The sequence below is a fragment of the Rana temporaria genome, chromosome 5 (assembly GCF_905171775.1).
Source record: "Rana temporaria chromosome 5, aRanTem1.1, whole genome shotgun sequence".
Taxonomy (NCBI): domain Eukaryota; kingdom Metazoa; phylum Chordata; class Amphibia; order Anura; family Ranidae; genus Rana; species Rana temporaria.
In genome coordinates, this window is record NC_053493.1 from 341,019,353 (window position 1) to 341,043,871 (window position 24,519).

A 24,519-nucleotide genomic window follows, 5' to 3' on the forward strand; every position below is an offset into this window, starting at 1 on the left:
CCTTTGGTGTTAATACTCTGTGACCTATTAAGGTCGAATTTATGAGGTGAGAGGCCATCCTTGGGCATGGTGGAGGATATCTATCTGGTCTCTTATATTTGTCTGCACTGCGTGATGGAAAGTTGATTGGATTCCCCCTAGTTTTCACCTACACATATGGACTTTCTTATTTGTTTTTTAGTTCATTTCTTTTAATGGCTTGCATTAATTAAAATTTAAAAATGTTGTTTAATTGTAATTTTTCCCAGTGCTGAATACTTTTTATTTGCAGTGCAAATTTTGCAGTAGAAACGGTTTTGCGTTAAAGTTATCTTGAATTACATAGAGCAGGAGAACCCCAATCTAATTAACGTGTTTTTTTTAATACTTGCCTACATTGTGCAAGTGTTTGTGCAGAGCAGCCCTTCTTTTTTGGGGTGCCCTGTCTGCGCTCTTGGCTCCTCCTCTTTATCGGGTGCCCCCACAGAGACCCACATTTCTTATTCCACGAGTCCCGTGCTGCGTCCATTGACACAGACAGCAGGACTTGGCCCCGCCCCCTATTTCCGGCTCCTGTGTCACTGGATTTGATTGACAGCAGTGGGAGCCAATGGCTCCTGCTGCTACCAATCTATATAATGAGGATAGAGACAGCGGCTGGAGCCGCTGGGCTCATGCTCAGGGCTGGAACGATCAGGTTCATGTAAGAAAAAGGGGGGCTCTGGGGGGGGCAGCTGCAGCACAGAAGGGTTTTTCATGCTGGTTTCATCAAGTGGTAATAGGCCGGCTTTGACCGCCAGATAGAAGTTGGCCAATGGTTCAATGAGATTGTCCCTGTGTTTGCTGATTCAAAACTGTACTGCCACTGACCTATTTCTATAAAACTGTCATTAAAGAGGAAGTAATTCCTTGTTTTTTTTTTTTAAACCCTGCAAGATAAAGTCATAATGAGCTAGTATGCACAGCATACTAGCTCATTATGATCGACTTACCTGAGAACAAAGCCCCCGACGTTCTCCTCCGTGCCCTCCGCCGCTGCCATGTCTCCGCCGATCTTCCTGTAATCAGCGCTCTGGCGCTGTGATTGGCCGGAGTGGCGATGACATTCCTGCGCACGTGCGCGGGAGCCGTCAAACACTGCATTGCCGTGTTTAGGACGGCTATTGTTAGTGCGCCTGCGCGCCGTTGTCTACGGTCCTGCTGTCTAGCGGTCCTGTCATTCTGCGAATATATCCTAAACCGTGCAGGTTTAGAAGATATTGCTAACACCTACAGGTAAGCCTTAATCTAGGCTTACCTGTAGGTGTAACTTGCAAAAGTGGGTTTACAACCACTTTAAGAAAAAAACTTTGGACGGTACAGCAGTGTTAACATTGGCAGGTTTTAATGTGCAAGAATAGGATATAATGTATCAGAAGAGACACAAAGAACAAGCTTTTTTTCCCCAAGAATTAGGAGACTACAGATGAGGCAGTGTAAAACTGGCCAGGAGCAGGACAGTTTTGATGAGCAAGATTAGGCCAAAATGTACTAGAGACATAGGGGCAGATCCACAAAAGAATTACGCCGGCGTATCCCTTGATACGTCGCGTAATTTCAAATTTTGCGCGTGGTATCTTTCTTTTGTATCTACAAAACAAGACACGACAGCATCTTGGATCAATCCGACATGCGTACGTCTTAGTACGCCGTCGGATCTTAGATGCAATCTTTCGGCGGCTGCTAGGTGGTGTTTCCGTCGAATTCCACGTTGAGTATGCAAATTAGCTAGTTACGGCGATCCACGAACGTACGTCTAGCCGGCGCATTTTTTTACATCGTTTGCGTTCGGCTTTTTCCGGCGTATAGTTAAAGCTACTATATGGTGGCGTACTCAATGTTAAGTATGGCCGTCGTTCCCGCCTCGCATTTTGAATTTTTTACGTCGTTTGCGTAAGTTGTTCGCAAATAGGGATTTGCGTAGAATGATTTGAATGCCGCGCCATTACGCCGCCAATGATGCACTACGCCGCCGTAACTTACGGCGCAAATTCTTTGAGGATTCAAAAAAAAAAAAAAAGTTAAGGCGGCGTAGTGTGTCTTAGATACGCTGCGCCCGGCGGAGAGATGCGCCGCTGTACGTGGATCTGGCCCATAGGGCACAGGCCATTTTCTTCCCTTAATTATGAGACCACAGATAAAAAAACTGGGTAAAATTGGCGAGTAGCGGAACAGTTTTTATCATAAGAAATAGGCTTAACCCCTAGACGCTGACCACTCACTAATATTCGACTGCTCGGTGGGTGGGCCTTAACACCAAGCAGTCGCATATACAGTATGCTGCTTTTTTAACACTACTTACTGTGCTAAGAGCGCACTCCCAGTACGATAGCTGGTGTGTACCGGAAAGCTCCCAATGCATACTAGCGATTGGAAGCTTTCCGATCATGTAACTGATGTGACAGCCAATTACAGCGGTTGTCAGATGACCTGAATGCCTGGCACACGGCTTTTAGAACCCTTCGGTGGGAAGGGGTTAACTGGTGTATATTTTTTTTTTTTACAATGTGAGGTGGTTTTGGTAAATACTGTTGTACTTTTTGGCTTTCAATCGATGCAGTGCTGTGAACAAATGGGAGCTCCAAGTATAGATAGCCAGCTAACTAACTGCTGCACTTTGTACACTTTAAACATAAAAAGGCTTTAATAACATAACATAACAAAAAAAAAACATTATACCCCCAAAGAAATGAAAACTCCAAAATACTAGCCCCTGAAATAAAAGCAAGTTTTTTTTTATATATATAAAGGAAAGCCCTTGCAACAAGAGAAGTTTGCTATGGACGGGACAGCAGCTGCCATTAAATCAACTCTGTGTGCATTATAGTTAAAAAATAAATCAAAAATCATTGCAGTGAATTTGCACATAAATTTACCATTACCACTAATTTTGAACCAGCAGGATTAGCTGTAAATCCTTGGTCAAGGTGAATTTGAACTTCATCCCTGCTGAGTTTAAAAAAAGAAGTCTGCTCCAATGAACTAATAGTAGCTTTCCTGTTCGTGACAGTCATGATAATTTAGTGAAGGGGTTGGCAGAGACGCAGCATAGTTCAGCTGCCTTGACAATCAACTTATATTCTCAGGGCCCATGCACACTGTTTAAAAAAAAAACAGTTTTACGTCCAGAAATCTACTCTCAAAAATAAAACCGGAAGAATTTTTTTCCTTTTTTTTTTTTTTTTGCCTGTAAATGCTGAACCCAGTGAAATCAGTTTGTATATGCGTTATATTCACTGTGAAACCTAAGTGAATAAGCGCATTGTGTAAAAAGGCTGTTTGATCCTGTCTTCTCTGATCCTCCCCCTTTTTCCACTGTCTCCAATCCTGATGAGACAGAGCCTTTGGAGTCACTCTGTACATGCTCAGTCTGGTGTGTATTGCTAGAGGTGTTTTTTTATTTTTTATGGGAGGGTGCATGTGATCAGCACTGGGCCAATCAGCACTGTCCAGACAGTTGGTCAGGGGTTATGCAGCCTCATAGGACAGTCAGAGTAAAATTAAAACTCCTCCTGCAAGCTTTAACCAGACACTATACTGCTGATGAGAAAGGGTATTTAGCAGTTTATCGTTACTAAAATAATTGCATTTCCATGTTCTGTCTGCTGTGGGAGACCAGATCTCTTCAATGTGAAGGGAACTTCCTTTTAGACAGTTGTCACCAGAACAGGTGTCCCAATGGAAACATATCTCTGTTTATTCCTGTTCTGGGAAAAAAATACTGGGATTTTTCGTCACTGTTTTTCCCAGTAACAATGATCAGCAGGCAAATAGAGAGGGTGATAAAGGCAGTAATAAAAACTTTTCAAGGGTTCCAACACATCTAGCACTATCCAAAATTAAAAAAATCCATAGCTTAATATGTACTTTAACAGATCAGAAAATGTATATATTTGGGATAAGACGCCGACTAAGTGGTTCAAATGTATATATGGCTGCGTATAGCCTCAGCCAGCGCTGCTCTGGCTACTTCCCCTAACATGTTTCGCCCCGATTGCCAGGGCTTGGTCACGTAGTGTGACCAAGCCCCCGTAGGCGGGGTGAAACATGTCAGGGGGCGTGGCTGGAGCAGTGCTGGCTGATACGCAGCCATATTCACATCTGAAGCACTGGGTCAGTTTTGAGCGGCGACTTGCTTCACATATGCTTACGCTTCTGAATTCATCCCTGACGCCTGCTTCCACTTTCTGAATACCGGTAGGGACACTTGTTATCTTTCAGCTTTGAGCAGCGCTACTAGTCTACATGTGATCACAGTTAAAAAAAATGGATTTTATTTGGAAGATCTGTAAATGGCTCCAGTTTAAAAACTGCAAATGTGTCTGGTTTTTTTTTTTTTTTTTAAATCTGGAGATATTTAACCACTTCTATACCTCCAAATTCCAGCATTCCTCTCCTACATGTGTAAATCACAATTTTTTTTTTTTTTGGTAGAAAATTATTCAGAACCCTCAAACATATTTATATTTTCTTAGCAGAGACCCTAGGGAATAAAATGTCAATTTTTTATGTCACAAGGTATTTGCGCAGCAATTTTTTAAATGCGTTTGTTTTTGGGGGAAAAAACTATTTCTTGAATAAAAACTAAAAAAAATAAAACATGAAGTTAGACAATTTTTTTTTTTGTAGAAGATAATGTTTAACTGAGTAAATAGATACTTAACATGACGCGCTATAAAATTAAGCACACTCGTGGTATGGTTCCAAACTTAATGGAGATACAGTATGTGGGGTCTATAAGTCCCCACATCTCTCCTCTAGGCTGGAAATCCTGAGATTAAAAAAAGATTTCAGGCTTTCCAGCTGAATGCACGGCAGTATTTACAACTGACGGTGCCCGAGGTGACGTCACAACGTCGCGTTCCTGGCCTCCGAGAGTTATAGAGATAACCGGGGACCATCTGGTCCTTGGTCAGCTCTATGTTAAAACTTCCGCCACCTGCAAATTCCTTCTCTGATGCGCCGATCGCATGCTATGATTTGTTTTTACAGTGCAGGGAATAGGCGGCTGAAAAAGATTATATCTGAATAATGCCTGTAGCTACATCCATCATTTAGATATCCCCACTGAAAGCTCAGGACGTACTGCGAATATGGAAGTGGTTAAAGTAAAGTAATTTTTTAAACTTGTACCTACAGGTAGGTCTATAACCCTTTGCCGCCGAGCGTATGCACATATGTGGCCTCGGCTTTAAGGGGTTATACCGTGCTGCAGGCATCGTCCCGGTATCATTTTTTTTTAGTGCCGGCAATTGGCTTTCCAGGGATAACAACCAATGCGACTAAAAGCTGCACAGTTGTTATCCCGGAGGAGCGGGAGGGGACATCCCCCCTCCTGCCGCCTCCGCCAGAGACCAGATCCGTGATCCGCTGCCCCCAGTGCCTAGCGAGAGACTGAAACTGAGTCGCGAACAGCTTCGATCCAGTCTCTTCAGTGTAAACACGGAAGCGACGTCATGACGTCACTTCCGGGTTACCCGGCTGCCAATGATGCCGGTTTAAAAAGAATACACAGTATTCAAAATCGCAGTTTTCGGCGAACTGAATACTTTGAAGTGCAAAGGAGGGATTTGAGGTCTTTTAGACCACCGATCTCTCCATAAAGAGTACCTGTCACCACCTATTACTGTCACAAGGGATGTTTGCATACCTTGTGACGGCAATAAAAGTGATCAAAAATTTCTAAAGAAAAAAACACGTCCCTGTGAACTCGCGCAGCAAAGAAAGCGCATACGGAAGTTGTGCCCGCATATGTAAACGGTGTTCAAATCACACATGTGAGGTATCTCCGTGATCGTCAGAGCGAGAGCAATAATTCTAGCCATAGACATCCTCTGTAACTCCAACCTGGTAACCATAAAAAAAATAATTAAATCGTCGCCTATGGAGATTTTTAGGTACCGTAGTCTGTCGCCATTCCACGAGTGCGTGCAATTATAAAGCGTGACATGTTTGGTATCTATTTACTCAGCGTAACATCATCTTTCACATTATACAAAAAAATTGTGCTAGCTTTACTTTTTCATTTTTTTTTTATTCATAAAAGTGTCTTTTTCCCAAAAAGTTGCCTTTAAAACACCGCTGAACAAATACCGTGTGACATAAAATATTGTAACAATCGCCATTTTATTCTCTAGATTCTCTGCTAAAAAAAACATATAATGTTTAGGAGTTCTAAGTAATTTTCTAGCAAAAAATACGAATTTTAACTTGTGAACACCAAATGTCAGAAATAGGCTAATGCCGCGTACACACGATCATTTTTCGCCATGCAAAAACAACGAAGTTTTTTAGCATGTAGAAAAAACAAAGTTTTTCCAACTTCATCATTAAAACGACATTGCCCACACACCATCGTTTTTAAAAAATGCTCTAGCAAAGCGCGGTGACGTACAACACGTACGACGCTACTATAAAGTGGAAGTCCCATTCGGATGACGCCACCCTTGTGGCTGCTTTAGCTGATTCCGTGTTAGTAAAAGACGATTTGCGCTTTTCTGTCTGTTACAGCGTGATGAATGTGCTTACTCCATTACGAACGGTAGTTTTACCAGAACGAGCGCTCCCATCTCATAACTTGCTTCTGAGCATGCGCGGGTTTTTAACGTAGTTTTGGCCCACACATGATCATTTTTTACAACCCGAAAAACGACATAGTTTAAAACGTTGTTAAAAAATGCAGCATGTTCAATTTTTTTTTGTCATTTTTCAGAACCCGAAAAATGATGTGAAGCCCACACACGATCATTTTAAATGACATTTTTTAAAAACAAAGTTTTTTTAATGCCGAAAAATGATCGTGTGTACGCGGCATTAGTCATGAAAGGGATAATCAAGCTTACCTGTAGGTACAGGGAATATCTCCTAAACATGCACGGTTTAGGGGATATTCTGCCGGTGATGTCACTGGTGCATGCACTCTGAAGGGACATAATACCTGTGCCGTCCTTTCAGAGCGCGGTGCCGCATGCGGGCGGGGGTGACATCATTGCGGCACTGCCGGAGAGGCTTTGTTCTAAGGTAAGTATTTCATAATGTGCTAGTATGCGATGCATACTAGCACATTATGCAATTTTCCTACAGGGTTTAACACAAAAAATAATAATCCGGTTTACTACCGCTTTAAGTACATCCAATTTATTCACCTAACATTTATAGTTATACACAAAATTATAACTTGGCAAAAAAATGCTACTTGAGAAAGGAGTTAATTTGAGATTTCTGTGTACTCATGAAAACATTGGCCCATATTTGCCAAATTTGAGCAGGGTCACCATTCATATTGAAAATGAATACGCACACTGTTAGGATAATTTTATCCAATAGCCGGACTATAAAAATAACCTGTAGGGTATTGTTTTTCTAAATAGCCTGGCACTCCGCTGTGGATAATAATATTTACCTATTGCCGTGAAAGGGCCATGTATTTGATATATGTGTGCATTCATAGGGAATAATCCATATTTTGTAAGACATTTCTGCACTGGAGTCATGCCTCCTAACACAAGGATTAATGGCCATCTTGATGTCCCCTGGAGAAATAGTTTGGTGGTCTCCAGTGAACCAAAGTCTTCTTTTTTAAACCACAACTAGTAATTAGGTTGAGATTTACACAGTTGGCAGCCGTGCAGGGAAGATGCTTATTACTGGTCTCAGGAAGGCTTGTTCCTGGAGATCAAACAAGGTCACTTCATATAGAATGTACTTCTGGGCCCGTAACCATCCTACAAGTACAGCGGACAAGGAGCATCTAGGGCTAATTCTGAAAATACATTTAAAAAGGAATGCCTATTTATTTTTGATAATGTCAGATTATTATTATTATTTTTTTTTTAACAGAAGGTTCAGAATTTCACTATCCTATACCTGAACCGGAGGAAGAGACAAATGAAATTGAGAGGCAGCGATCCAAAGCTATTGATACCACCTCGCAGAGCAGAGCAAGAACTCATTCCCCAACCTCTTCAACCAGGCCCGATGCTTACAATAGCAATGAAGTGGTCAGCACAGAGCAAATGTGTAAGAAAATGATATTTTGTGTATTTATGAAGGAAATGTAGAGTGTTTCATATTTTAAAGTGGTTGTAAACCTTTACATATACTCATTGAAGCGACTAGCCTCAGGTAAAGCAAATCCTTCTACATAAGTTATGCCTGTTTATCTGCTGCCTCTCTCCTCTACAGTCATTTAAAGTCCGGAATTGACACAGAATTTCCTAGCTACAGAAGGCAGGGAGTGAGGGATCTCATATCACACACTGCTCAACACAAAGCACAGAGCTCAGTGTAGTTTGAGACCTGAGTGGAGGAAATGGACATGCACTCTCTTTACAGTCTCATAGGGAAACCTTTACAGCTAAGGCTGTCAACAACCCACTGTGTGCTCCAGGGGGGAGGGGGGCAGCTGTCTCCCAGGTTGGTCTGGTGTCAGCATAGACTGCCAGAAGTGATTACAGAACTCGCACTCAGCGCTTTGGATAGAGGCAAGTACACACTATAGAACAGTGGTTCTCAACCTTCTAGTGCCGTGACCCCTTGATAAAATTTCCCAAGTTGTGGGGACCCCTAACAGTAAAATTATTTTTGTAGCATGGGTTGTCGGCACTTAAGCCATGACAAGTAATTTTCGCCTAAACCACAGACATTTAGCGCTCACTGAGTCCTTTTTAATGGCAACTATAATCACACTCACTGTGTCTCCGGCTTCACTGTGTCTCTGACTTTGTGGTTTCTCGCAGCAGTGACACCTATGCCGAAATCAGGAGATGGGGTCTCCTCTAGCCCATCCCACTTCACATTCCTCACCAGTCAGTTGACCTCAAGTCTCTGCCCCAGCCATGCTGTGCACTGAATGGGCACCTGCGAATAGGCTGAGTGGGCGGCCGTGGGCTCCAGGAACTACCCAGCTGGGCAGCCACAGGCTCCAGGGACATCCCTGCTGGGTGGCTGCAAAAAGTCTGGGAGAGTGGTGCAGGCTTCAGGAATAGCCCAGGATTCGGTGACCCCTGGCAAATTATCATTTGACCCCCGAGGGGGTCCCGACCCCCAGGTTGAGAACCACTGCTATAGAAGGATATGCTTTCTTTCTTCATTTAAGAGATTTATAACCACTTTAATCCATTCAGGACTAAAAATGAAATATGTGTATATATTATTTGCTAAGTAGATATGAATAGTTGTTGTTATTGCTTACAACAAGTCGGCCATACACTAGTAGATTTTGAAATTTTTGAGTGTAATCAATGACTTGAAGAATGTAGTTCAAAAGTTTTGCTTTTACATTCGATGTTGGAACGAACCAAACAAAAAACCACATGCGCTGTTATGCCGCGTACACACGATCGGTCTGTCTGATGAAAACGGATCGTTGTCATCGGACGAACCGATCGTGTGTGGGCCCCATCAGTTTTTTTCCCATCGGTGAAAAAACATAGAACCTGTTTTAAAATTATCTGATGGTTAAAAAACCGATAGAAAAAAACGATCGTCTGTAGGGAAATCCATCGGTTAAAAATCAACGCATGCTCAGAATCAAGTCCATGCATGCTCGGAAGCATTGAACTTCATTTTTCTCAGCACGTCGTTGTGTTTTACGTCACCGCGTTCTGAGACGAGTGTGTAGGCAAGACTGATGAAAGTCAGCTTCATCGGATATCTGATGAAAAAATCCATCATACCGTTTTCATCAGATGAACCGATCGTGTGTACAGAGCATTAGAAATTTGTTCTTTTGAGATTTTTTTTTCAACCTTTTTCTTTTTGAATTTTCCTGCCATTACCGACAAACACACATGTCCAAGGGAAAAGGGAGTAGCCGCTCCAGGTGGAAACCCAGATGAATATCCTCCGTTGCAGACAACTCAGGTGCAGGCAATGCACTTAGCAAAGCAGGAACAATTGTTTCTGGACAGCCGCACTCTGAACAAGTTGTAGCCTTTATTAAAAAAAAGGACAGCACTACAAGTCACAGCAACATAAAATAAAACCCGACTGCTGACACGTTTCGCACTGAAACTAGTGCTTGGTCATAGCTTTTTTTAATAAAGGCTACAACTTGTTCAGAGTGCGGCTGTCCAGAAACAATGTTTGTTCCTGCTAAACACGCATGTCCATTTGGCCCTACAAAAGATTGGAAAATGTTCTTGAAACTAAAGATTTCAAACAAATTTTTTTTTGCAGTTCTTTATTTGCTGTAAAGAGTGAAGTTTGATTACCTGCTGCTCAGGTCTATTCGGAGGTACAAAGATAAATGAGTTAGAGCAGTGGTTCTCAACCTGGGGGTCGGGACCCCCTCGGGGGTCAAATCATGATTTGCCAGGGGTCACCAAATTCTGGGATATTCCTGAAGCCCGCACCTTTTTTGCAGCCACCCAGCAGGGCTGTCCCTGGAGCCCACAGCCTCCCACTCAGCCTCTTTGCAGCCGCCCATTCAGTTCACAACATGGCTGGGGGGGGGGGGGGCAGAGACTTTAGGTCAGCTGACTGGAATGTGAAGTGGGAGACATAGTGAGTAGCACTACCTGTGATTATAGTTCCCATAAAAGTCCCCACTACAGTTTTCAGATCAGCAAATGACCTTGATCAAGAGCACCTATGTTGGCTGATCAGAACTCTCCCACCAGCACTGCCACTCATCCTAAATCTCCCACCAGCAATGCCACTCATCCCAAATCTCCCACCAGCACTGCCACTCATCCCAAATCTCCCACCCCCACTGCCACTAATCGCAACTCCCCACCCCCAAGGAGTAAGGGAAGGACTAAAAATAGAGATTACATGGAAAGGAAAGCAAAATAGGGGGAACACCAAATAAAAGGGAGAGAAAGATCAAGAGAAAGAGCAAGAAAGACGGCTAGATTGAGGGATGGGGGAAAAAATAGAAGAAGAAATTAGGATAGAGAGATAAAAGGGGAAAGAAAGGAGAACAAAGAGTGGTACATACTAAAATGTACCATAGGGGTTTTAATACTTCACAAATGTAAGGGTTAGGGGCGCAAATTACTTGCTTTGCCTTGGGTGCTGACAACCCACACTATGAAAATTTTTACTGTTAGGGGTCCCCACAACTTGGGAAATTTTATCAAGGGGTCACGGCACTAGCATGGTTGAGAACCACTGAGTTAGAGGGATGCACTTTTACCCTGTTTCTAATCTAATAATAAAGCTCTGTATGGACTATCAAAAGTCCAAAAGTGTGCAGCTACAGTAAATTCATTAGGCAGTAATTAAATCTACTCAGGGCTGGTTCACACCAGATGCAGTCCAGTGCATGGTGAGCGTTTAACATAATAATAATAATTATAATTATTATTAATAATTTTCCTTCTGCCCGTAGTTGGGCTTTTACTATTTTTCTGTAAGCTCAGACCAACTTGGTCACTAATCTTTGGTGTGCTGCTAATGATGGCTGGGGCTCGCAGGACTTCCGACCAATGGGGACACAAATGGCAAGAAAAACAGGGTCAAACTCTTTAGGCCCTTTCACATGGGCTGTCCGATCAGATACTCCTGTCAGTTTTTCAGGTGGACCTGATCGGACCCTCCAGTCTTCCCTATGGAGCGGCGGATGTCCTCGACATCCATTGCTATCTGATCCAATCCTGCCTGTAAAATCCAAACGGATGGTGGTCCTATTTTCCATCCGTCTGGAGGATCAGATCGGATAGGATTGAATGAAAACGGACAGGTGGTCCAGATCCAATCTGATTTCCCCATAGAGGAGAGCGGGACTGTGTCTGTGTCTGCTCTGCATACCTGTCATCCCCCTGCTCAGTGGTGATCAGCGGAGCTGTCCCCCGCTAAGCAAGTGGAATCTGTTCCACAGAGGTGCCCATGTGAAAGGGGCCTTTTTCTATTCTGTGAAAAATTTAAAAAGAAAAAGGCTGGAGTTCCACTTTAGGTGCCCATTATTTTGATGCGTGTTGGGTACATGTGAATAATGTTTTTCTTGGAATTTACAGCTCAAATCGTGTCTTGTGAAGTACGACTGAGGGACCAGTGTAAAGGGACAACGTGCAACAGGTAATCAGCTACTAGCAATCTACTAGCAATCAGAAAAGATCTATCCTTGCTCCTTGCATGTATATTCTGGCACCCAAATATTCTTAATGCTGATGAGGTTTTCATTTGACTGTTGTACCATTTACAAAATGGAATTAAACTTAAAGTGATACTAAATACTCACTTTTTAAATTACCGTATTTATCTTGCTATAACGCGCCCCGGCGTATAGCTTGCCCCCCCGAACTTGAAGGAAAATTCCTGAAAAAAAAAATACTTACAGTTTGGATGCCCCTCGTCGGTGTCTTGCCCGTCGTCCATCGGTGGCCTCGTCCGGTCCGGCGTCCTTCTGCGGCCATCGTGGTGTGCTCCCCGCTTCCCGCGCTGTGTTTGAACCACTCTGTCGACATATACCGAGCGCAGTACACTCGGGTATAGTCGGGCAGGCTCGGCTCCTCTCGCGTAAAGGACATACAGGACGCACAGGACGTGACCGCGAGAGGAGCCGAGCCTGCCCGACTATACCCGAGTGTACTGCGCTCGGTATATGTCGGCGCAGTGGTTCAAACACAGCGCGGGTATCGGCGTATATCGCGCACCCACGATTTTGCCCTGATTTTCAGGGCAAAAAAGTGCGCGATATACGCCGATAAATACGGTACATTGTTCCTTCTATTTCTGTATGTGGATGATGGCACTGTAATTATTTTAATATAACAAAACCTCTAAGGCCCCGTACTCACGACCAAACATGTCTGCTGAAACTGGTCCGCGGACCAGTTTCAGCAGACATGTTTGGCCGTGTGTAGGCCCGAGCGGACCATTTTCGGGCAGATCGGACAGGTTTCCAGCGGACAACTGTTTCCTGGACTTGCTTTAAAACAGTCCGCTGGAAACCTGTCCGCCCGGACATGTACCTACCGTACATGTCCTGCCGCCCGCCATCCCTCGCATGCGTCGAATGACTTAGACGCATGCGTGGAAGCATTTTAAAGGCAGGCCGCCCACGTCGCCGCGTCATTGTCGCGGCGACACTGCGTCATCGACGCGGCGACACCGCGGACATGCCCCGCGTATTGTTTACACGCGGACCTCTGTTCGATGGTTTGTACAGCCATCGAACAGAAGTCCCCGGGCAGACATGTCTGATGAAAACGGTCCGCGGACCGGTTTCATCGGACATGTCTGCTCGTGAGTACTCGGCCTAAGAACTTTTTATCCTATGTGATATACAGCTGTCACATTACCCAGATTTTTCCCAGCCTGTCTGCAGGGGAACATGAGCAGGAGGAGCTTCTAGTCCTCTGTTGCTGGTCACATGTTCAACATAAAAAAAAATGAATACAGAGTAAGAAATAAATAAGATCAATAAACATTTTTAATTGGTCATACAAATATTTATTTGAAATCAAATCTTTATTATTAATTTTTTTGGCAATAACATGCTGGGGGCAGAATTTTGTCAGTCACAGGCTGTGTCACGCTCCTCCAACCTGTGTCTTAGAATAAGAAGGAGACAAAGCCTCTATTAAACTACATATAATATCCCTCCCCCATTGTGTTTTTTGTTTAATAGGTGTTTATTTAAATTTTGTATCAACACAGACCAATAAACATTGAACAGAGGCACCAAACTTCATGCCATCCCCTCTGTTAAATAACGATACCATGTGTGTCCCAGTGTATGTGCAAAATATGATGATTTCTACCTTTTTTATATCAGAGCATTTCCTGGCGTTCACATGACCGCTCAGCTCTCTCTCCTCCCCTCCTCCCGGCTGACATCAGCGGGAGTTCTCGGCCCCTCCCGCTGTAGCTGTCTGCCTGGAAGAGGCATCACATGGGCTTGGGAGACACTCTGATATAAGGTAGAAATTGGCATTTTTTTTTATATAGCTCAGACACCACCAGGTGTTTTTTCACCTTAATGCATAGGATGCATTAAGGTGAAAAAACACAAGGGTTTAAAATCCCTTTAAGTCTGTCGGCTAACATCACAGAGCCAGTTCAGGCTCTGAAAAGATCCTGACTGGAACCTGGCTCAGTCTCTCACCGATCTGCAAAGAGCCTGAGCCAGCTGCTCTTACCCTCTCCACAGCGCTGGAGGGGCAGAGCGAAGAGGCGATGACCAACAGTCCTGGCTCTCTGTTTAGAACGGAGGGGGTAATTGAGCGATCAGCAATGTTTGATCACTCGGTTCTCACCGCAGAGCCGGATGGGGACAGGTACAGCATCGGATCGATGCTGAGTCCTCCTAGGTGAGCATAAGGTTGTTTGTTTGTTTTTTCAAAGCCCATTCTTCTCTTTTAAATACTTTTTTTAATACTAGCAGGGTTTTTTTTTATTTGGAACTTATTTTCAATATGGAGTTAGCAAATTGTAGACCCTCCAATTCTTTACCACCTTTCAGGAATAGAAGATCTGGTGTTTTGTGAAGATCTAATTTGGGTGGGCCAACATCTGCTTGATCCCTTCCATTGATGTTGAAGGCCATATAAACTAAAATCAATATAGCAAGGAGCTCCGGTGTTTGTGTCTCTTTTTCACTGGGGATAACAGTCCATTGGCTGAAGTGTCAGCCAAATGCTAAATTGATAATCACTAGGGTTGTACCGATACTAGTGGGAACAATGCAGAGCATTTGCGCAAGTACTTGTACTCGCACAAATGCTCCTGATGCCTTAGCAGATACGTGGAGAAGTCAGCAGGCAGAGTCAGCGGGCGGAGTGTCGAGTGAGTCCTGAAGGAAGTAAGCTGGCCGGGAGTACAGAGTTCAGGGTGCAGCCGCATTATCATTTGTGATCGGCGACCGGAGCCGTCACATTTGGTCGCGGAAGTTGTTACACCCAGCTCAAACTATATGAGCTTGGTGTAACAAGATGGCCGCTGCTGCTTTTATGCGGCCGAGTGCATGGAGTACCAGGATGGGCGTTGCAGTCAGCCTTCCCTAATTACGATTTAGTGCCTGCCCATCAGTGCCCATATATGTCGCCATCTCTCAGTGCCAGCCATCCATCAGTGCCATCTGTCAGTGCCAGCCATCAGTGCCATCTGTCAGTGCCTGCCAGCCATCTATCAGTGCTGCATATCAGTGCCACCTAATCTGTATTGTGCTTTGAGAAACTGTGACATGACATTAAAAAAAAGTATCGGTATCGGCGAGTACTTGAAAACAAAGTATCAGTACTTGTACTCGATCTTAAAGTGGTATCGGGACAACCCTAATAATCACCCATATGGTCTAGTTTGCATCTAGGTTTAGAGCAGGACTTGAACCAAGCAGCTTAATACTTAATATGGATAATAATTGCTGTATACTGCTGTATACTGTGCAAATAAACTGTTGATCAGTGTGTTCCTTTTACTATAAAAATGATAAGGTACATTTATGATGTTTGAATTCACAGATATGAATGTTCAGCTGGCTGTTTGGAGAACACAGCAAAAGTAATAGGAAGTGTACATTATGAGATGGTAAGTAGGTCTTCATACTCCAACACAGAAACCATGCTTCTCTCTGAAGGAATAATAGAGAATTAAACTGTACAGTTTACTTTGACTCTTGTATTAAAGTATATTTATGGTCACATTTTTTTGGATAGAATAGGGAACATTATTACCGCTGTCAGATTTTTGTTTTTGTTATCTATCCTGTTTGGGGGAATTTCTATTCCCTTCCTCTACTGAAATCACAAAAGAGGCTTCTTTCAGACAGGTACAAATGCATACAGCTCTCTGAAAAGTTGTCTTTGGAACAGGATTTTCTTCCACCTGTTCCTGTATTTAACAAGCAGGTGTTGGCCTTTGTATTGCCTATCAATAATCACATTAACTGATTAAATAATTTGTAAAACTGACAATACAAGTTATAAGTAATCGGTACAGCTATGCCTTTCTATACATGTAAAGCCATCACTATAAGGCCCCTTTCATACGAACATTCCATCAGGAACCGCCTGTACGTTTTTCAGGCGGACCTAATCGGAAACCTCCATTGCTCTCGATGAAGCGACAGATGTCAGTGGACATGGGTCTAACAGCTGCCAACATCCGATCTGATCCTGTGCGCTAAGAACAGATGGATGTCGATCCTTTCCCCATCCGTCTGGCGGATCAAATGGCAGTCAGATGGAAACAGACAGGTGCTCTGTTTCTATCTGACCGCCCCATAGAGAACAGCGGGCTGTGTCTGCTCTACATCAGCAGAGCAGACAGACCTGTCATCTGCTTGCTCAGCAGGGATCAGTGAAGAGAAACCCCCGCTGAGCAGGCGAATCCGGTGGCAAGTTCCGCCCTGCGTGAAAGGGGCCTTAAGCGTTGTTTTCAACTGCATAGCCCACCATCAGATATATTGATACATTATGGAGGAAAATCATAAAGACTGAAGCAGACAGAATTTAGAGAAGCTTTGAATGTCAACAGATCAGTTTATTCATCTTCAGTTAGAGCCAGTTCACACAGGGGCAACGTGACTTTGTGCGCAACTTTGCGAGACGACCTCAGTGCGACTTGAGCGTGAACCACAACGCAACTTGGAGCAACTTAAAGTCGCCTCCAGTACAGGGGACTTTGCCAGTGGCCAATCAAAGAGTAATCAGCTCTGTGGGAGGGAGGGGTTTGCCAAGAAAACTATCTTTACTTCCTAAAAAGTTGCCTCAATTAAGACAGGGAATCCGACTTGGAGGCGACTTCCATTGAAATCAATGGGTACAAGTCGCCTAGAAGTCGGATTAAAGTAGTACAGGAACCTTTTCTGAAGTCGGAGCGACTTCAGTAGTGTACATTTAGACGGCTGCCATCACTTCAATGTAATTTGACATGTTGTGCGACTTGGGGCGACTTCAAGTCGCCCCTGTGTGAACCGGCTCTAAAGCTTTAAAAACGAAAGATAGAAACTGATTGGTTGTCATGCAGAGCTACTCCAGATTCTGTCTGCTCCAGTTTTAATAAATTCCTTTTTTGTGCAAGTATAAGGCTGGCCATAGACGAGTAATTTTTTTTTTGTTCAACCAGCGAGGAGCAATCGCTAGATTCTCACATTTGCATATTCAAGGTGGATGGGGGAACCTAGTTATTCCTTCCCACTAAGCTATTGTATTCTGACACAAGTTCCCTGACACAATACACTGATCCTCACTGCAGGCTATAACCAGCAGCACTGATAGTGGGGAACATCCGACAACGTAGTTGTAGAGAAATCTATTGGTATGCTGGCTTAAGACTTAGGCCCGATTCCCAGGGGGCGGAATCTGTCCACGCGGATTTACCTGTTTAGCGGGGAATCTCTCCGCTGATCCCTGCTAAGCAGGAAGATGACAGGTCCGTGCTCACCCTGCTATGCAGAGCAGACAGGAACTCAGCATGGTGCTCTCTATGGGGCGGTCGGATGGAAATAGACTGCATGTCCGTTTGAATCCGATTGTAATCCAATCTGCTAGATAGATGCCGAACATATCCCCTTTCGTCCGTTTTTAGCGGACCGGATTGGATGACGGCGGGTGACAGCGCTGTCCGCTGACATCTGCCGCCCTATAGAGAACAATGTGTGGTCCGATCAGGTCCCCCTAAAAAACGGACAGGCACACCCGATCAGCCTGCTGGTGTAAAAGGGGCCTTAGGCCCTGTACACACGATCAGTCCAAACTGATGAAAACGGACTGAAGGACCATTCTCATCGGTTAACCGTACACACCATCAGTTAAAAAAACGATCGAGTCCAACGCGGTGACGTAAAACACAATGACGTGCTGAAAAAATCGAAGTTCAATGCTTCCAAGCATGCGTCGACTTGATTCTGAGCATGCGCAGGTTTTTAACCGATGCTTTTGCGTACTAACCATCGGATTATCAGTCCATCAGTTCAATTTTAAAGCAAGTTTTATTTTTTTTGGACCGAAGGATAACTGACTGATGGCGCCTACACATCATCAGTTTGGACCGATGAAACGGACCTTCAGTCCGTTTTCACCAGTTTGGACTGATTGTGTGTACAGGGCCTTACAGGTATGTATTACCTCTCCAAGAGAACACAGTACTCCCTCTAACAATGCCCTCATCTGCTTCTCTCTCCAGAAGGACCAGGCCGTCTTTGTTCAGACATTAGTATCACATCCTGGCTCAGATGATAAAACCAAATAAATCCTGGTGCCTATGCAGCTGACATACAGTATTTTTTTTTTTTTACTTGGAAAAAACAACTTTATTAATATAAAGCGCAGATTACAAATGCGTGATCATTGGGTTTACCTAGATACCGCTAGACATACATTCACATATTTACAAGGACAATGGAGATTTTTTTAATGTAGATCACCCTCCGGGTACATACAGTATTTCTGACACAGATCTCCCCCATGCTGCAGCCTGCCACCTTGTGACTTGCTCCAAATGTTGCAGTCTGATCAATGGGGAGAGGAGACTGAGGAATTGCTTCCTTCTGCCTGCAGCAGACTAGCTCAGCCTATCACTAGAGCTCAACTACTGCTCTTTAATGATACAATATGGAGCTTTTATAAAAAATGGTACAGTTGCTGTATATCGTGACATGCCAGGAATGTATTAATGCCAACTCAATGGCCCATTTTAATAATAGTGATCTCGGCAAATGTTACTGTTTGTAGTATTGATTCAATTAGTGAGACTTTTTCTATTGCAGCAATCAAGTATTTGCAGAGCAGCCATACATGCTGGTATAATAGACAATGATGGAGGATGGGTGGATGTCACAAGACAAGGAAGAAGAAATTATTTCATCAAATCCTATAGAAACGGAATTCAGTCAATCGGGTGAGCCATGTCAGACACTTTTTAATTCAACAAAACACATAATAATAGGATAGATTACAACGGTGCATGTAACATATGTTACAATTTCATCATTTAAAGTATTAACTTTTTTTTTTTTTTTTTTTTTATCCAACAGCAAATATCAGTCTGCAAACACATTCACAATTTCCAAAGTAGCATGTGAGTATTTTATCTTGTTTAAACATTGTTCTGTATGCTGTGTTATATGTGTAAGCTAAATAGTTCCATATAATCATGTGTTTTCTAGTTCAGGCTGTGACGTGTGAAACAACCGTAGAACAAATGTGCCCTTTTCAGGCTCCAGCGTCACATTGTCCCAGGTGAGTTTAATTCATTATTACATTAATACACCAATAGAAAACTCTGTCTTGTACTCCTTTTTTCCTAATAGAATCAATAAAGCGGAGCACCACCCAAAAGTGGAAGCTCCGCTTATCTGACCCCCCCCTCCCGGTGCCATATCCTGCACCTTTCAGGTGGGGAGTGGGTACCTGTCGCCACTTCCGGGAGATCGTAGCACGATCATTCGGAAGTTTGGCCCTCTACTTCCTACCCCTGCTTCTGGAAAATTCAGAAACCGTGCTTCGCGCATGTGCAGTAGGAAACCAGCTGGGAAGCCGCAAGGATTCGCTGCCTGGTTCCCTCACTACGAATGGTGGCGGCAGCACCCGAGAGCCAATGGAAACATCAACTGGGGTGCCAACATCGCTGGATTCCAGGACAGGTAAATGTTCTAATATTAAGTCAGCAACTAAAGTATTTGTAGCTGCTGACTTTTAATTTTTTAATGGGAGGGGACTCCTCCTCCTCTCTTTAAAATAACAGACATGGCATACTTACCTGCTCTGTGCAATAGTTTTGCACAGAGCAGCCTCAATCCTCTTCTGGGGTTCCCTGCCAACGCTCCTCCTCTTTGGCAAGTGCCCCTATAAGAAGCGGCTCACTCCATTGACACTGACAGGGGGCTTTGGCCCCGCCCCCTGCTCCCTCATCAAAGCGTTTGATTGACTATCAATCTGTCCAGTGAGGAGTGACAGAGCCGGGAGAGAGGCGGCTCTCATGCACAGCGCTGCTGGGTTGAGATCATGCTCAGGTAAGTATAAGCAGGGGCTGGGGGAACATATGCAGAAGCTTTTTTTTTCTCCACCTGAATGCAGGTAAAAAAAAACTTAATGGGGTTGTAAAGGTAAAAAAAAAATCCCTAAATAGCTTCCTTTACCTTAGTGCAGTCCTTCACTTACCTCATCCTTCGATTTTGCTTTTAAATGTCCTTATTTCTTCTGAGAAATCCTCGCTTCCTGTTCTTCTGTCTGTAACTACACACAGTAATGTGACACTTTCTCCCTGGTGTGGAGAAAGCCTCTTGAGGGGGGAGGGGGCGAGCAGGAGGGTCAGTTACAGGGTTGTGTGTAGTTACAGACAGAAGAACAGGAAGTGAGGATTTCTCAGAAGAAATAAGGACATGTAAAAGCAAAATAGAAGGATGAGGTAAGTGAAGGAGGACTGCACTAGGGTAAAGGAAGCTATTTAGGATTTTTTTTGTTACCTTTACAACCCCTTTAAGGCTTTAGAACCACTTCAAACCCAAACTGAATTCTTATTTTAGGGCTCATTCAGACATGCGGCCAAGGAACTCTAAAATAGGAGGTTGAGCTATGCTTTTACCACCCCCTGACTGCCCACCAAACCTAATACATAAGCTGTACAGGGTTACTTTGTGAATGTGGCAACAATCCTACCGCCCTGCTGCCAAATGTGACTTATTTAAGTGAACGTGGTCACATCGTGACTGCCCTGCAACCTTGTGCAATGCACACTTGCTGGCTGCACCATTTTACTGGTTTCATGAGTGACATAGACATATGATATTAAGTAGCAGCTGCATATTTTGTTGTTGAAGTATAGGACTGTGCCATGGAGAGCCCAAGAGTGTGTCATTGCTGATGCTGAGCAAGGGCGTCGGCACTGTCACAAGTTTTGTAGTTTAAATTTTTATTTTAGCCAAACTCCTTTTTCCAGGCAATTTAAATTACTTCAATCCAGCTTCCATTCATATGGCTTTCCATGTTTCATGGCCTGTACTGTTGTCCTACCATTCTAACACAATCAAAGGCATTTGGGTATGTGTAGATTTATTGCGCTTCTAAATGTTGCATGTACTTTATGGTCTTTGGTTCACCACCCACTTCCATCCTGAAAGCAAAGATAATATTTGATGATTTCTTTCCAAATGTTTTACATCATTCATTAGCTGCCATTTTTCTTATTATGATGATCTGGTGCATTCTTGCTCGTCAAATTCCTAGAATAGACAGTTAGCATTACCCTACTTTTAACCTTTAGGTGTAGCTTGCAGAGGAGAAAACGATGTCTTCCTGTCAATTCCAGTAAATTCAAGCAATACTTATGGGAAGGGTGTTAGTGCTAATTTTGAAATATAATTACTGAATGACGTCATTAGTCATTCCAAAAGGAAAATTATCAGTGCTGATTGAAGGAAGGATGGGACATAGACCTTATAACACATATAACTGCAGCTGTTGATGAACAGATTCTTCCATAATATGACATGTTTTTCTGTGACAGCTGGAGTGTTACCTACAAATACTTCAGTTGTGAAAATTTTAGATTACGAAGGTTGAAAAACATAATTTATTCTAAAGGTACACTTGATACTACCTAAAAACTATTAAACTGGATACATGAACACAGAGCTTTTTTTCTCAGAAAATAGGTGCAGGAACTCAACCACGACCCGTTCAGATTTCACAAACAGTAGAAGGGTCTTAAAGGGGCATTAAATACCAGAATTGCATTACATACAGAGTGCAGAGTTCAGGGGGGTTACAAAGCTGTCACTTGTAAACACAGAAAAACCAGACTTCTGTGTTTACAAGTGATTGTGGTGAGCAGGCACCAAAGGGTCTGAGCCAGAGGTGGTGGAACTGAGTTCCACCAAGTTCCCCCTGAAAAAAAGCCCTGCATGAACATATTAAAGCAGATATAGGGATTAAAATTCTCACATGCAAATTTGGGGTTCTTGTAAAGTTGTGTCTCCTGTACATCTTTTGCCCCGTTACTAAAAGACAGCTTCTGCCACCTCTAATGCCCTGTACACACGATCGGTTCGTCTGATGAAAACAGGCCGATGGACCGTTTTCATCGGACGAACCAATCGTGTGTGGGCCCCATCGTTTTTTTTCCCATCGGTAAAAAAAAATAGACCCTGTTTTAAAATTTTCTTATGGTTAAAAAAACAATAGAAAAAAGCGATCGTCTGTGAGGAAATCCATCGGTCAAAAATCCACGCATGCTCAGAATCAAGTCGACACATGCTCGGAAGCAGTGAACTTCATTTTTCTCAGCACGCTGTTGTGTTTTACGTCACCGCGTTGGACACGATCGGATTTTTAACCGATGGTGTGTAAGCAAGACTGATGAAAGTCAGCTTCATCGGATATCTGATGAAAACGGACCGATGGATTTTTTCATCAGACGAACCGATCGTGTGTACAGGGCAAAAGTGTCTGTATTTTGTTCCAGACAGTGATGGGCCAATGTCACCATCACTATTAACTTTATTATTGGCATTTCCTGGTGTTGGACTGCTTCCATCATGTGCTTGATTGATTCCTGGACTGATGAGCAGAGATCTACAACCAGTTATATCTTGAAATTCATATCTTAATTATGTATGGCCCCTGTCTGTATAAGACCATTGGGTATAGCAAAAGTTTACAAATCATTTACTTGGTGATGTTAAGCACACATGTGGATTGGTGATTATCACTTTTAACAATCTGCTAGGAGGATTTAGCAGACTTTCGACATGTTTTAAGTAGTGCAGAGAGCTTTCTGGAAGTCTTCTAACTGTAATGTGACAGTCAGATCTAAACTTACTGAAAGTTTTGCAAATGTTTGATTATATACATGGTTCCCGTGCATGTACATGTTTTTAAAGACTTTAGAGGAGCAAAGTATGCGTTTGAGGTGCATAGAATCTACTGTATATGGGTATGGTAAAAATCAATTGAGAAACCTTTATTAAAGAAATAATCTATATCTCTCTATAGATATATCTAGATATATCTATATATCGAGAAAGAGAGAGAGAAACCTTGGTTTGAGAGCGTTTTGCAAGACAAGCAAAATGTTTTAATACATTTTGCCCTGATATACAAGTGATGTCTTGATATAAGAGTAGGGTCATATCACAACTGAGTATATAAAAGAAAAGAGGAGCCTCTAAGTTTAGCAATATGGTTAAATTTAATGAAGGTACAACATTTAGCAACATATTGCCACACTTAGAGGAGCCTCTCTTCTCTTTTATACCCTTTAAAAAAAATGCTTTGATGTACAAGTGCCTTGGATTACAAGCATGTTTCTGGAACAAATTATGCTGGCAAACCAAGGTTTTATTGTTTGTGTGTGTATATGTGTGTATATATATATATATATATATATATATATATATATATATATATATATATATATATAATCTTTTTGAGACACTATAGTGGTAAAGGTATGTGTAGACAGAGGAAAGAAAATAGCCTGTAGTTCGCTGTTAAGGCTCCATGCACACTGAAGCTGATAAAAGCTATAAAAAAACGCCAGTAGCTTTGCAGGGAGCCTTTCAAAGTTTTTTAGCGTTTTTGCAATCGCTTTAATCAGCGTTTTTGAGTGTAGCTTTTTTCTTTTTTTAGTTTTTTTTTTTCAATGGATAAAAAACGCAAAAAAACGCTGGCACCAGCGTTTTTGAGCGTTTTTAAGCTTTTTTTGGGCGTTTTTGAGCATTTTTCCCTCCGAAAAAACGGCACTTTGAACGCAAATTTTGGGCGTTCAGAAAAAAGCCAATAAACTCCAAAGCTCATTAACACTAAAAAACGCCCAGGTGTGCATGGACACATAAGCTAACATAGAGTTTAGTTTATGGGCGTTAAAAAAAAAGCCAAAACGCCAATAAACTGCAGTTTATCAGCTTCAGTGTGCATGGAGCCTAATAGCGGTGAACAAAAAGATGGCCAAATGTAAAAATTTTCATGAAAAGTTATTTTTAATTTTTTTATGGTCTTAATGAGACATCCAGGACAAAGTGACCCTGTCTGCGTAAAGCCCACCTGCCAACCACTATATACTCATCTGTCCTGTGCTCCTCTTGCTGCTCTTCCCTCCCTTACCACCAGAATACCCAGTTTAGGCTGGAGCCTGAGCCAATACTGGGTATCAGTTGGAGTACAGATGTTGCCTCTCTGTCATGTGACAGTTTTCAGATCAAGTGGTTGGCCACTAGGCCCAACCAATTTATTTTGGGAAGCATTGAGTTTGTTGCAGTGGCAACCACAGAAGGAGCTCTAGACAACCGATTGTAAATTGGTTTGGTGGGCTTCACACAGACCTTGTACCTTTTCTTCCACCCCCTGAGTTCAGCCTGCAATGTATAATACCTACCCTCATACCTTTTCCAGAAATCACAGCCTTTCTTCATACCCACCTGCCCCTTCTTTTGGTGCCCTCCTTGTCCTTTAATAGATCATTAGCTAAACACATTTGACAATATGAGCTGTAGTGTCATAACCTTATGGGGGGGAGTAGGCATGGTGTAAAATTGTAGCACCTGCTTGGCTGGAAATCTACACTGCCCCTGGAGGCCATTGGAGTTCTTGTTGCCTTTCTATCATCTCAAACCAG

At 43.0% G+C, this 24,519-nt stretch overlaps 1 protein-coding gene across 1 annotated transcript in view; it reads left to right on the forward strand.

The window, feature by feature from the left end:
- Positions 1-24,519, forward strand: part of CRISPLD1 (cysteine rich secretory protein LCCL domain containing 1) — a 108,389-nt gene that overhangs the window by 73,133 nt on the left and 10,737 nt on the right. The window contains exons 7-12 of the mRNA XM_040354449.1: positions 7,858-8,037; positions 11,979-12,039; positions 15,426-15,492; positions 18,674-18,804; positions 18,941-18,984; positions 19,073-19,145. Of these exons, the coding sequence (XP_040210383.1) occupies positions 7,858-8,037; positions 11,979-12,039; positions 15,426-15,492; positions 18,674-18,804; positions 18,941-18,984; positions 19,073-19,145 (556 nt within the window). The remainder of the gene's footprint in view (positions 1-7,857; positions 8,038-11,978; positions 12,040-15,425; positions 15,493-18,673; positions 18,805-18,940; positions 18,985-19,072; positions 19,146-24,519) is intronic.